At 39.6% G+C, this 15,109-nt stretch overlaps 2 protein-coding genes across 4 annotated transcripts in view; both read right to left on the bottom strand.

Annotated features, from left to right (window-relative positions):
- Positions 1-7,633, bottom strand: part of LOC109467254 (sterile alpha and TIR motif-containing protein 1-like) — a 38,858-nt gene extending 31,225 nt beyond the window's left edge. For both annotated transcript variants that reach the window (XM_019765195.1, XM_019765205.1), the window contains exons 1-4: positions 7,521-7,633; positions 6,207-7,284; positions 3,065-3,264; positions 2,564-2,668 (exon numbers count right to left, since the gene is read on the bottom strand). In XM_019765195.1, coding sequence (XP_019620754.1) covers positions 2,564-2,668; positions 3,065-3,264; positions 6,207-7,265 — 1,364 coding nt within the window. In that variant the 5' untranslated portion in view covers positions 7,266-7,284; positions 7,521-7,633. The remainder of the gene's footprint in view (positions 1-2,563; positions 2,669-3,064; positions 3,265-6,206; positions 7,285-7,520) is intronic.
- A 1,889-nt stretch (positions 7,634-9,522) lies between these two features.
- On the bottom strand, positions 9,523-15,109 carry LOC109467640 (4-hydroxyphenylpyruvate dioxygenase-like). Of its 2 annotated transcripts, XM_019765680.1 has the most exons (15): positions 15,039-15,109; positions 14,906-14,932; positions 14,698-14,760; positions 13,965-14,069; positions 13,503-13,508; positions 13,048-13,090; positions 12,828-12,910; positions 12,571-12,660; positions 12,247-12,353; positions 11,608-11,685; positions 11,226-11,388; positions 10,980-11,051; positions 10,627-10,749; positions 10,074-10,190; positions 9,523-9,764 (listed from the first exon to the last, which is right to left on the bottom strand). In XM_019765680.1, exons 1-15 carry the CDS (start codon positions 15,039-15,041, stop codon positions 9,690-9,692), a joined length of 1,155 nt encoding a protein of 384 aa, XP_019621239.1. In that variant the 5' UTR covers positions 15,042-15,109; the 3' UTR covers positions 9,523-9,689. The 2 variants fall into 2 exon arrangements, with proteins under 2 accessions (XP_019621239.1, XP_019621247.1); XM_019765688.1 differs by lacking the exon at positions 13,503-13,508.

The raw sequence follows: 15,109 nt of genomic DNA, 5'->3' as shown, positions 1-15,109 counted from the left end.
AGGAAGGAGGCACAACAGATGTAGTTCCCCCTCTGAAGGAAGTGCTTCTGCTGTGCTGAGTTTCCACTCATAGATGGAACTTAGGTTTGCAAGTATATCTTTAATTTGAATATTAACTGTGCACTGAGGGGTGTTGCAATACAGATCTATAAAAAAAAACACTTTTTCAAGGTGGCAGGTACATGTATATAATGTAATATAATATGTAACCTGGCAGATAAATGGTAACAAGCTTAAAAAGCATTATAATTAACCAAGTCATTAAGATGAATCACCCTCTTGTACCACAGGCCCAGCATGGCCCAGTTGCACCACAGATAGATTTGCACCATGACCCAGTTGCACCATGGCCAATTCAACCATGGGCAGTTAGTTGCACCATGTCCAACTGCACTATGACCAATTGCACTATATTAACCAGTTATACCACAGCTAGCCCAGTTGTACCATGGCCGTGAGTTGTACCACAGCCTTTTTGCAATCACTGGAAGAATCAACAATCTGCAAATCATGTATATTAAAATCAGCTTGAGATTGTGGGGTATGTCACACCAATATATTTTGTGTTACTGCCTGACATACATGGAACTGATCTGACATGGCATCAGCGAAGCCCCAAAATGTCTTGATTAAAACTTGCTTTGTGAAGTGAAACAGATTGTGAGGACAATTACTGATATAAAACATGGTGACTGAAATTTTCCTTTAAATTTCTCTGGGGTATCAATTTTAATAAGCAGTAACAATGTAGCAACAGCAATATTTTGATCAGTCTATTTTCATGTAACGTACAGTGTATTTTAACATAATTCCACCAGGCCACATAACGTTACAACTACCACCCTGAAAAATTGTGTACTAGTTAAAGAGATCCCCAATTCAGCATCCCCCATTTACTCTAAATTAAATGTGCACTTCTAAATATTTTGCATGTATTCGTTTTGATCATTGGAAAAAAGCTGTTTTGCAACATGGTCAGGCCTCGAAATTAATTTCTTCCTATGGTCCCAGCACTATCCCAAAAATGAATTTCAATTGTCCCAAAGTGAGGATGAACTGTCCCAACCTGTTTTTTGGGAATATTGTATGACTTCAACTTGAAGTTAACGTTATAAAATTTGCTATGTTCACTCCCAGACACAGTATAATAATTGCAGTGTAGATATAGTAAATTCAGGGGGACTTTTCTGGATCCATAGCCGGGACGTGTGCCTGATACGTGTGCCTGATAAACAAAGGAAGAGCTGAGTCTTGGCTGACATTTCTTATTTTTCTACTGTCCGAAATATGTCCCAATGTGTCGTTTTAGTTGTCCTAGCCTAAATTTTAGTGGTCAGTGGCCATTGGACCACCTTTAATTTCGAGCCCTGACATGGTGGATATATGTAACCTAGCGGACGAATGTTAAGAGAGGTTAATAGGTTCCCCCTTCAAGGAGCAAGAATATCACTTAACGCTTTGATCAAGAAGACTTTTTGGAACAGCTGTACTGTCCTGATGCAGCTGGATATGCACTCAGATAAATTATCTGTCCTCAGAATTAGGTGAAACGTATTCAGCTTTGATTTTTGATAGCTAGAGCTAAGTAGTGCAGTGCAGCCGTGACACAGCTTGTGTTTTTCTGTCAAGCATACCTGTTCACCCCTACTCTTTTCTATGAATACGTAGGGTTCTTTTTTACATTGCAAAGCATGTCTACATGTAAATGTACAGTTACTGTTTTGTTAGGTGCAAACGTCTTTTTTCATTATAACAGTGTAGTCAAATGTAGAAACAAATCAGTAAAATGCTTACAATTTTCCAGTTAAATAACCTGAGATTTTATCTGAACAGCAAACTGTAATCACCCATCAAGACGTGAAATATTTTTCTCACAGATGATTTCCTCACAATAAAGAAGCAAATTTGAACATCAGTTTTCACTTCACCAAATTGAAAAGCTAATCAACCATAGATACGAGTACCAGTAAATGAAAATGAAACACAGGTCACAAAATTGGCTAGTCTTCAAATTGTAAATCAAAGTCGGTATAACTGTATGAGGTTGGTTGTGACATCTATCCATGGTACTGAAATGCCATCTATCACCTTCAACCAAAATTACAGATTGAGTTACACAGTGGTAACACAGTTACATACTAGATATCAGTAAGTGAAAACGAAACATAGTAAAGGTCAAAATATTGGCTTGTCTTCAAATTGTAAATCAAATTTGGTATAACTGTATGAGGTTGGTTGTGACATGTATCCATGGTCTGAAACGCCATCTATCACGTTCAACCAAAATTACAGATTGAGTTACACAGTGTAACACACAGTTACATAGTAGATATCAGTAAATGAAAATGAAATGTAGCAAAGGTAAAGAAATTGGCTTGTCTTTCAAATTGTGAATTTAAGTTGGTATAACTGTATGAGGTTGGTTGTGACATGGTACTGAAGCGCCATCTATCACATTCAACCAAAATTACACGTTGAGTTACATACTACTCTGATTTATATTTGCACTCTGACAGCACTTATGATAAAGAGTATGGAAGTTGTACACATGAGAATTCTGTACCTTTTCCTGATAAGACTGTTGGACATCCTGATATCGTCACGGAGTTGATCATCTGTCAGCAGCAGCAGTAAGTCTCCATCAACCTGACTGTCCTTGAAGGCATCCCTGCAAAAAACATGGTGGCTTAGGTATCATATAGAGGTTTCATTTCCCACAGCATTTTGCATACTGTTCCCTTTTAAGTTTGAAAAATCTGTTTGCCTTATGGTAATCCCCAAAAGGTCTAAATAATTACCTGTTCTTTTCACAGTTTTCATCGGATCTTTGGTCAGCGTTGCATCAGAATCTTGCCTGTTGCAGAAGACATCTTTTCCGACTTAAAATTTGGAAACCACAGAGAGAATTTTAACTTTATATACAAAAATACGACCTTATATGAGACGTTCTGCCGAAGTGCTATGCACAATACAGTGGGTTTCACACTGGTGCAGTATGTTCTGCCGACGTGCTCTGTACAGTAACTGTGACTGTAACTCATATAACTACACTAACTACAAATACCTGAATCCACCAAAGCCAATCTGTTTGAGCCAAGTCAGGACGTCGTCTGTAGACCAGGTAGGTACAGAGAGGTTGAGTTTGGATGGGATCTCCTCTCCTATGATGGTCAGAGCCTGGACAGCGAACCTGATAGCCGTGGGGTTACTGGAGGAGCTGGCCACTCGGATCAGGGGGCGCACCGCACCTATCTCATAGAACACCTGACAACGGGGAAAGTTTGAAACAAATGTAATCAGGGCTCGAAATACGTTTTTCCTGTGTTACCCTCAAAGTTGTAAGTTGAAAATTTTACAAGCAATTTAGAAAATCTTTAAGTTTAAACAGGCTGCTTTACTAAAGGGGTCCTCCTTGTGGCAGGACAGCTTGGTAGTCTTTTTTACATCTACCTGTACATATTTTTATGCTCTTTTTAGATGTGTTTGGGTCCTGTTATATATGTGTCTGTGTACTATGGGCCATAAAGCCTGAAAGAAACAATAAACATTACTTTATACTTATAGATCCCATAACTACATGTATTATAACAGTTTTTATTGCAAGATTTGATATACATTAATCTTAAAGATTTCAGGTCCAAGTAAATTTATTATTAGTTACAGATCACACATTTTTGTACAAGTTTGATGAAGGCATACATGTACATGTCAGCCAATACACTGATAAATTTCATTTGAGTTGATTTGTCACAACAATATCTTTATCAGATTGTACCGCAGCACAGTCAGTAATGCAATTTATAGAATTGTTTTGTACCTGGATACCTACACATAATGATTGCATTGAAAGTCCTGTTACAAGGTAATAATATTGTCAGACAATTTCATCACTGTTACATTTGTTGAGTGCATTGATTTCGCATGTACCAGACACTGCAGTCAACTTGCCTAACTCTACAACACCCATCTATATCGACTTCTGAATTATTCAAGCATGCTGCAGTCTCCTAGCCTATCGATGGTATTCCCTAGGACATTATAACAGCCTAATTGTTATGCAGGGCCTGTACCACTGCATCAGCAAGTGTCATAGAATATTGGGGGATATCAATTTGTTGCCTTTTCCTGGTCAATGAAAATTCAATCAGAAAGCGATCTGTCCTGGTTGGCTGGACAATGCGCCGGTATTGAATAATCGGGCCGGGTGGTAATGCCATGTTTTCAGCACCAACTGTGCGAATAATGGGTTAAGCATGCAATCATCTAGTCAATTTTATGGATTTCAGGAGGGGGCACTCAGAACACCTCAATTATCCAATGACCTACCAATACATTTGTGGTTCACCTTCGCTTTACTTGCATTTTATCATGGGCACATTTTTCTGGTAACAAATTATTAAATACTTACAATGTAATAACAAAAGGACAAACCAATTTTTCATTTACAACTGAAACAAGCTTTAACACCTTAGGATAAACAGAAACAAAACCTTTTTTCTTGTAAAAAAATATGACAGCATTGACATGAAAAATCCTAACAATTTCTAGGCCAATACACAATGGAATCTACTAAATCACAGGACCTGATTTAATTAACCTCCCGCTATGCCTAACTACACAAAGAAGGTTGGACAGGGAAATTATGATTACATGTTGTGTACTATTCTCTTTTCTTACTAATTACACTTTCCGACTTGCCTTTCCTCATTTGTGGAATTGAATTAAATTCTTTTGCCATTGATGACCTCCTAGACTAAATTATAAGTCGCTGAGTTACAATAATACTATGAAGAGCACTATTACTAGTTATGTTGAAGTCTATTCATACCAACTGTTTACAGACTAGTACAAGTCAATTGAATGTTATCTGTGCTAAAATGAATAAAGAATTACATTCAGGTTGAAGAAAAAATGAATTGTAACTCCTAGTTCTGGATGCTTTTCCTCTCCAAAAACAGATTTCAAATTCAAGACATTCTAGTACAGAACCAGATTTACGAGAGATCAGGTCACAACGTAGTTAGTCACGTAGTCAAGAAATCAATACAAAGGAATACCGGCCTAGTAAATGAGGCATGGAGCAATCAAATACTCCTACCACATGTACGTCAATGGTTGCCATAGTGATGGCAATCAACGGTTTAGATTGAACCGTCTCCGCCGACGAGAAATGTGCAAATCGGTCATCATCCGGGGACATTCTCCGCATTAAATTTTCATGCCTCACGTTTGAGCAGACAGAAAATGCAGAGTAATGCATTCCGTCAGTCAGCCATTTTGTCGGAAGCTGCTCGATTGGCAAAGGATTGCGGTGAAATTTGGAGGCATGTACAACCCCATAAAAGTTTTAGAGGACATCGTTTTGTAAATTACACTTTGATTCTACCTCAATCTGTTAATCTTGACTCTATACATCCACTGGTAATGAATATGTCAGTAAAAAAACAGCTGTCGCTAACACTGTAACGTATTATTAATAATTAATGTGTGGTAGTTACATCATTCTTTGCACCAGTTGAAATATTCACATCTTTATCATAAATCATCAGGTTTGACAGTTTAGGGACAACTTTTGATATTCATAAAAATTCCAGGAAATTTTGTAGATATTTTAGATTTTCATGAAATGACTTCAATTTTACTCAACACAATCTATATACAGGTGCAAAAAGATTTAGAAATCCTTTTAATAATAATATTAGTTTTATAATGCAAAAATAAAGATAAACATACAATTCTATTTACAAAATCTAAAACAGTTACCCCTTACTATAGATAGTACAATTATTAGTTTTAATGGAATTTTTACAACCCTGCTAACTATGACCCCGTAACCTGGCCAGGTACATGTGTGGTTAATATTTAATAATCCCATAGAAATAAATGTATTGTGTATGTGTGACCTATAAGTCTCACTGTGCTGCAAAACACTTTTTAAAAACAGCCATGTAATATTGTGAAATGTTGTAGGTCCACATTTATATCATTTCTTACCTGGCTAAATACCAACATATGAGCCACTGCACCTTTTGAATGACATGTTAAGTCTTTTAAGAAAATGTAATTTGAAAAAGAAAGTTGCCACTGTATATATCTGTGTGTGTGTGTGCATGTGTGTAGACATGCGTGTGTGCAAGCATGTGCATGTGCGTGCGTGCATATGTGCGCGTGCCTGTGTGCATGTATGCTACATAACATGTATATACCTTAATTCTTTCTTGGGCTTTCTTGATCCCTGCTTCCATAGCGAAGTGGAATGTGGCGAGACATTGCGCCTCTTCCTGGCTGCTCTGTAAGAGTGGGATGAGTCGCTCCAGCCAGTCGTCCGACCGCCCTTGGGCGTGTGTCCAGTCGCTGCGAGCAAACTCCTCCGGGTCGTGTGATGTCACGAACGGTTCAACTAGACTTAACGTGTCTGAGTCGGTGACGGCCCTCTCTACTTCTCTGTTCGCTGCTAGGACACATATACTCAAGCACGCGTAATATCGTACAAACTCATCGTCAGAAAACGCAAGCGGAAATAACCACTCTGGAGCCTTGTGGTCCACCATTGCCACGTGATTGGTCACGCCACCGTACATCGCGCAGTTGGCGAGTGCCGCTGCACAGTGTCGCAGCGTCCACTTGTCGTTCTCGCGACAGTTGCGAATGATCGCGTTTAGCCCGCCCAGTTGTATCACTTTGGTACAGGTGTCTGCGGAGTGCTTAAACATGTTCTCCAGAAGGCCTGTTCCAATTCGCACGAGATCAGTGTCATCTTGACTGCACGCTAACTTAACCACAGCCTCGAACCCTGACTTCACCACGCGGTCTCGGTTGTTGGGCGTCAGGATCTGTTCTAAGAGATGTGCGCATTCATAGGCCAATTCCTTGTTTGTGGAGGAAGACATGCAATGTTCAAGAAGGTAATCCAACACCCCATACAGACGAATTGTGTCGCAGAGGCTATACGCGAGGTCCCGACCGTACCCCGGGGTACGCCATGCTTTCTCGACGAGAGCGTATATGTCCTTCAGCGCCTGCTTTTGTACGGCTTCGTCGGAGGACTTTAGCTTCTCGATGTGTCCCATCAGGACTGCAGTGTTCTGGTCGACTTCAGAGTCCAGGGTTTGAACCTTACCAGACAGCATGGTGAGTTTGTCCCAGGTTTGAACCCCGTCCTCGGCTAGCTGGATGCCTTCTGCAGCCATGGTGGAAGCATTGCCCATGTGATTCTCCTTCTTCTTAACTAATCTGCTGCTCAGGTTCCCCAACAAGTTCAACATAACAAGTCATCCGAGACCCCTGCAACGCACAAGTTTATTTGCTCGTAATTCAAAACCCCCTTGCGGATATCTTCGCAATTCAACGTACGTTGCTACAAATGTAGTTCTGTGTAAATATACTGTATCGCACCGTTAACTGTCAATACGCTCTATTCTGCCTAACTCCACACAAAAGAGCTCTTAAGAACTCAAATTTTCCTTAAGTGTAGCAGTGATACCTCAATTGCAGTTGCAAGAGTCAATTGAAGAACTTACGGTTTATTCTTCACTAAATGAGCAGCGGAAAGGCAGCCGACCCGGAAGTCATCATCAAATAAGCCGCCATGATGGGTGAGTGCTCTGCGCACGCGCCGACGCGTCACTTTCACTTGTGGTTTCAAATTACATGTACATGTCCTTTGTCCTCGTGACGTCATTACCTTGGTTGTCCCAAAGGAGGTTAAAAAGGGATTGTACCAAGGAGGTTATCTTCCGTATTCTTACAGAAAGTGGTGAATGGATCAGCTGCTTGTAATCATAAGATCATAATAGCCAAAGGCAAATGTGGCCTCAAGCTGCTTCCTTTCCAATTGGAATTAGTATTATCTATAGTTAACATTAATTTTCCCATGTTTTTCTTTTATTTGTCGGTCTTTATTTAATTGTAACATTTGGTTGTTCTTCTATTTGAATGCTCATGTTCACGGTAAACGTAATGTATTTCCAAAATTATCTAAATCTGTTCGGAGCCTTATGAGGAAACTTTTGATCTGCCAAACCGATCAGAAACCGAGCATATATATCGTTTCTGACCTTGTCAAGGCCATCTATGTTACTGCTAGAAGATCCTAGAACGGAAGGGACTATGCACAATTGAGTTGGCTCCCTTTTGGTGGCTGATTAGAAGCGCCCCATCGCGTGCAGATGACGACCTGCAATTTACGAGTTAGCAAACTGTCAGCTAAGGCGGTTTTCTTCCTGATCCTTCCTTCTCCTTTCCAACTTCAGGGAACCTTGATTTGGCATCATACAATGAAAAAATTGTTGAGTATATATAGTTCTACTTGTGAAAACCATAACAAGTCGATCACAGACCTACTTTTACAATTAAACATCTCATTGTTCCTATTAAAGTTAGTTTAGTCCATAGTTAAGTTTATAGATAAGTTTTGCCATACTTTGTACCATGTACAACTGTTGTGCAATAAAGTTATTATTATTAAACAAGGTCATCAAATCATTGGTAGCAGAACTCAATCATTGGTTCCTCCCTAGAAAACAAAAAGACTACTCACATAAATAATTAGTCTTGTCCCATACGTATGTTTCTTTTTGCATATGTGCTGCATTTTACTTTAGGCTTCAGCCTCAGTCACATTTTACCAATTATAAAGATGGCACAAGTACGAAAGATCCTTTATAAATTCGATAGCTTCTGGTAATTGTGTATGACAAACAAGAGACAACTGCTTAGTTTCAACACTTGCAACTTTTATTGGTGGTAAAGATCTTTCTGCTCCCATATCAGTAACAACTACACAAGTGTAATGTTTAATAGTCTCTTCAATAGTGCTGCATGTACAGCAAACTTTTAGTATTTATCGTGCAGGAATTCACAGGCACCACACTACATACATTTGTACATTGCAACAGTGTTGTGTGCATACTACCAAAGATAAGTGCATGTTAAAGATGAAAGGAAAGCACACCTTTTTTACAAGATTTCACCACAATACACTCTGGTCTATTGTTATTTTACTTTAAATACCCACTGAAGTCTTATTGCTAATTTTGTAACCGGAGTCAAATGCAATTGCCAGTACAAGACATCACAGTTTAAACAAGAAAAGGCCTAATTCCTGTCTTACGTCTAAATACATGTATCATATTAGTTAGCATAGCAGTTAGCATACTAGCAGCTCAATATGGACTGAAAGGAAATAATTTCAATAAGTTCAAACCAATCTCAAATCATCAGCACACTCAGTGTCAACCTTACTAAATCTCTATATGATTATCTTTTTCACCAATCAAAGTAGCACACACATTATTGTCCTGCTCTCCTCCAGTTCAAATTAGTAAGAACGCACACGATTGGATACCTACATGCAGGTACCGATAACTACATTTTCACAATATATTCCTGATAGGGTGTGGCTTTACAGTCTGCAAGGTAGGTACACTACATCACTAAAACACACCAGTGCCAATCATACTCTCAATCACAGCCAACTATAAGCTGATTGGCTGATTATTCATGACTTTCAAAGCCAACTAGAAGCTGATTGGCTGATTCTTCATGTTGTTTTCAAAGCCAACTATAAGCTGATTGGCTGATTCTTCATGTTGTTTTCAACGTTCTAGATATGTCTAGTCTGATACTTCTAGTTGCTTGTTGCGGGGCCCAGTGGAGGGAGGATTGTGGGTAAGGACGGGGCGGGGTCCTCACAGGTTGCCTCTGGCTTCCTGGTCGGCTTCAATGGCTTCGAAGAGCGACTTGAAGTTGCCCACCCCGAATCCCTGCAGAATCAAGGAAGGTGCATTAAATGATACATGTACAAAATGTATGTATATGTACTACCGGTACATGACAAAAAGACAGTCATAACTGTCCTAAAATCTTACAAAGCAAGATATAACTCAAATGACATCCATATTGTTATTTACATCTTATATAGCTACCTGAACTGAAAAGCCTTTAAACTGGCATAGTGCTTGCTGGTAGAATTGTGACCAACTGTTGCCCTATACAACAATGTTACAGTGTACATGGGAAGTACGTATACCTGTACAACTAGACAATAAGACCTGCATCCTACAGTAACCCACCGTGTGGTTGTGCCTTTGGATGACCTCCAGGAACAGAGTAGGACGATCTTCTACTGGCTTAGTGAAGATCTGCAGCAGGTAGCCGTTGTCGTCAAAGTCAATCAGGATGTGCAGTTTCTAAACAGAAATACAAAACAAACAATCATCAGTATCTCTGTACCAAATTCTGGCAGATAGGGATACCACCATGGCAGTCAGCTTCTGTCTACTTCACTGATACCGGGTATGGCTTTAAAACGTGTAGGGGCCATGTGGTGTAAACGGTAGCATGTTCGACTCATGACCAATTGGTCCTGGGTTCGAATCCTAACTCATGTCACTGATCTTGTGTCCTTGGCAAAGGCACTTTACACGATTTTCCTTACTTCACCCAGGTGGAAATGAGTACCTAGCTTCTGTTAGGGACGTCCCTTGGATAGGACGTTAAGTAGAGGTCCCGTGTTTAGGGAGGGCCACAATTATACGAAACAAACACAAACAATCTACACACAGTTAAATGGAAGATGCTTAAGCGTTGCATCATGAAATTCAACATCTAAAATCCTCTGCAAACCTCGATGACATCCAGCGACTCTTCCACTTTGATCTTGGCAGTCTTGAGACGCTCACGGAGGTTCTTGTAGTACGTCTTTGGCACAATCAGGAAGTTCATTCCTCGCTCACGCAGGTTAGTGATCTACAGACAGGAGACAACATTGCATTAAAGTACTAGTATCTTACCAGCATCAAAAACAGAAATAAAAAAATGTCATTCTTTTTGCAATAAAAATTACCATTGTAGAATCAATGACTAAGTTGGAGAAAATGATATTGGCTGACAAAGTGACAATCACTGGCTACTACAACTCCATCAGAAAAAAAATAGAAATACTTATTTCTACTGTAGAGAGTAAAGCATTTGCTTACAGTGGTGATGATGTCACTTGTGTTCAGAGCAATATGCTGAACTCCTGCTCCGCCATAGTAGTCCACATATTCCTGTGAAGATACCAAAGAAGTTCAAGAAAGATGTATAGAGCTGTTACATTGCAACTGTACCTGTAAAATTGTTTAGGTACAGGTCGCTCACGTGAATCCTCTAAACAGTATACCGTAATACAAGCGAATATCAAAGACTAACCATAGTACAGTTTCTCACAAAAGGGGACTCACCTGGATCTGACTCTTCCTCTTGCCAGTTGCGGGTTCGTTGATGGGCATTTTGATGGTTTCCTCGAAGTTAGTGACCACGATGGACCGGAGGGCACTGTACTGTGTGTGGATCTGACTGTCGTCCACGGACCAGAAGCGATGGAATTGTAGAGTCTTCTCATACCTGTGTCAGAGGACGCCAAATACATTTCAGGACATGGAAAATGAGCAAGACCTTAGACACATACAGTAAATGCTTTAAATGAAGAAAAACTTCATGTGTCTTGATACTTTTTCTTGCAGTTTTGTATCCAGACCTTTCTGACATTCTCCAGAATTCTTGAGGCCATTTTGTTGTGAACAGAATGATGGTAAATGAAAAAAAAATTAATTATTTACTTACCAGTTTGCAACTGATGTCATCTCCTCATCAGGTTGGTTCCCCACGACATGGTCAATAAACTTCAGTCCAATGTCTGGCCTGTGGATGAATACAAAAGGAGAGGAGGTTTTTTAGTAATACTTGTACATGGACAAACTTTTCATAGATTGGCTGCCACATTCTCTAAAGCAAGCAGTAGAAGACAGTGTGGGTTTTTGTTACACAGAGTAATTATTCACCACTATTGGAAAGAAAATCTAGAATTCAAAACCTACATCTGTATCTGTATAGCCAGTATAACCGTCTTCCGGTGTAACACACCAGCTTTGCAGGCTCACGGCACAGCAGCAGCTGACTACATTATGTATATTACACCGAACGACTTGTTACACCTAACCCTTGAACATCTAACTCTGTTTAAAGCTATCTATGATAATGTCCCTACTGTACTTGGCGGCAGCGAGTTCCACTCTGCAATAGTTTTTTAACACCTCAATCCTTGGTGGATAACTCTGGTACTTGAAGGCATAACCAAGGACATTATACAGTATAATGTCCTTGGCATAACTATTTCTTGTTGTTTTCATATATACTGTCAGACAAAAACTACTGTACCAATGTACATGCTTGAAAAAGGAGGAGAAGAAACCATGTTCTTACAGTTTGTCCAGCAGTGTGTCCTGTGAGTACAGGGGTTTCCGGTATCCAGGCAGGAACAGTCCACTGAAGCTTCCTCTCTCCACAAACGTATGAGTTGTGTCACCATACTGTCAACATAACACATAGTATTGTCAATTAAAATGTAGTAAAGTATGATGGTAATAGGCAACATGGAGGAAACTGGCTTTTCCTTAAGATATACAGTGTACATATATATTGATATCCTTAACCTCTTTAGAAAAGACAGCACACATTACAGGCTTTTCATACAATGGCATTTGTGCCATGTTAGAGGAATGATTGTGAGGTGTTAAGCACACTTACCGTTTGGACAGTTGCAAATCTGACAGTGCCGCCATCATCCGACTCCTCCCAGATATCCTTCACCACCTCCGCACCGCGCTGTTTGGCAGACTAAGGATAAAAACAACACGTGTAAAAATGGCAAAATTATGCATCACTATTGTCTTAGCCTACATATTTGGAACATAATATATTGTCATCATTTATTATAATGTACAATCATGGTTCAACTAACAGACTTTTTTCCTTTTTTTATAGTTTGTTAGTGGTTATCTCACCTTGACAATGGCCTCCAGGTCTTCTACACTGAAGGAGACATCTTTTACTCCATCACCATGCTTGACCAAGTGATCCCCCATTTCTGATTAAAAACAAGACATACACTGATTTAGTCAGACCTATGGATGGATGGTAAATTTTGAGGTAGCTACCACACATATTTCAATAGAGGATTTAAAGGTAGACAACAAGTGCAATCAACAAATACTGTAGTCAAACCTTCATTTCCTGGGTTTAAGGCAGACTGGAACACAAACACAATCTGTGGGAGAGACATCAAAAATTAGGTTAAAAGTATGGGAGACATGTGAAAAAGATACTTTTAGACAATATAGATAATGTAGTAGTAGTAGTAGTAAGCCTTTATTTAAACTCGAAAGCTTGTTCGGTACATACATATGACCGCTTTTCAACAAGGTCGAGGGTGAGGGCGGGGTCACGGACTACAAATCAAACCAAAATATAATACAAAATCAAAACAAAATGCAAATCAAAATATAATACAAAAATAATCAAATATAAGGGCTTGAATCAAATTTTATCAATCAAAATGGTAAACTTTTTTGTTGTGAATACTAAAACCTTCCCAAGTACAAGATAGATAGGAAACCTAAGACAGAGTAGTCAATTTTAGTAAATGATAAAGTCAGGTTGAGAGAATGGAAAATTCTTACTTTTCCCTGCATTTGTTTCGATGAAAAGGGTTAGGAAAACAGAGGAAAACACAGAGAAAACAACTGAACATCAATTAACTTAAAGACAGAAAAGCAAAGGGACGTCAAATCTACATACTTAACCTAAATGTAAGATATGGTTCTCCTCCTCTTCATAACAACATTTATTTGTTTTGAATCTGATACTGAAATCTTCCAATCATGAGATGGGAGACTTCAAGTTAAACTAATTTTCACTTAATCTCCAAGCAGATATTGGGGTGAAAGATTGTTGAGCAGGGCTCCAAAGTGACGCAATGTACAAAATGCACATGATTATATAAGATTTGCACGTAAAAATACTTTCTGACTATTAAAAAAATTACCATTTTTTAACACCACAGCTGCTTGGAGATCATAATTCATCCTGTTAAATTAAAAAATGAGCGCTTCATGAACAGATGGAGAAGTTAGCGTCCTTACGTCTCCCTGCTTCACAGCATGAGACACCACCTCCCGACTGCCGGTCTCCAGACCCTTGTAGCAGTACGGCGTGAAACCCATCCGCGTACAGTACCAGGACGCTGCCTGAGATAAACACACAGTCAATCATGTTACAGCTTTTGTAACATGGAAGTTCGCATTTGTGTTGGTATAGTAATCACAGTACAATGCTGAACTTTATTCCAACACAAGGGAACACATGCAAGGATCAAATTTCCAATGACCACTGTTGCCTTCGTCAGGACAAGAAATGACCAATCACTTTGGAACGTAAACCTGCGAAAGTTACAGACATGTGGTCTTATTCACACGAGACTTTTGCACTTTTTCCACTTTGGAGGTTGTTAAACAATATAACATATTGACTGGATTCTCCATGATGAATTATGACACACCTTGGACACGCCCCCATCCTCAGCCAATCAGTGACAAGAGCCTATGTGGTACCATTTTGGGATATACCATGTTCAAATACAATTGATCAAGCATTCAATCACACTTTCGGAAATGAAAAAAAGATCTTCTCATCCCTTAGTTGAATGGATTAGCCCAGATGAATTATGACACACCCTGGACACACCTCCCTTCTCAGCCAATCAGCGACAAGGGCGTACGTGCCTCGCGCCATCTTGGAATGTACCATTTTCACATACACAACTGATTATTATCGGAAAAATATTAACACTGCAATTTACAAAGCCAGTACACTTACCTGCATGGCATTTCCAACCCAGAAGGTTATGTGATCGAAGGCGACAAATTTGCCGGCCTCCGGCTGAAAAAAGAAGAGTAAATCTGTTTTAGATAAAACTCGAAGCCAACTTCAACGTGTTATACGTTGGTCTACCAATGCCACGAAATCGATCGGGGAACGCAAGAAAACCTTGTATAAAGAACTTTTGCTGCGATTTAGGACTAACCTTGGCGCCCTTGTCCGTGTATGTGGTCTGAAAGAGAAGACGACATCATTAGTTGTGAGATCCGTGAAGGATAGGCCGAGAAAATGGCAAGATTTCGCAACCATAATCACCCAGACTGTGTCACACGTCTTACCATGTTTGCCCTTGTGGTGCTGGAATGGCGGCGTCTGGGGGTGTCACGTGATGGACTATGCCAGAAAGATG

The sequence above is a fragment of the Branchiostoma belcheri genome, unplaced genomic scaffold (genome assembly GCF_001625305.1).
Source record: "Branchiostoma belcheri isolate BF01 breed outbred unplaced genomic scaffold, Haploidv18h27 scaffold1, whole genome shotgun sequence".
Taxonomy (NCBI): Eukaryota; Metazoa; Chordata; class Leptocardii; order Amphioxiformes; family Branchiostomatidae; genus Branchiostoma; species Branchiostoma belcheri.
This window is presented reverse-complemented; position numbering and strand designations above follow the sequence as displayed.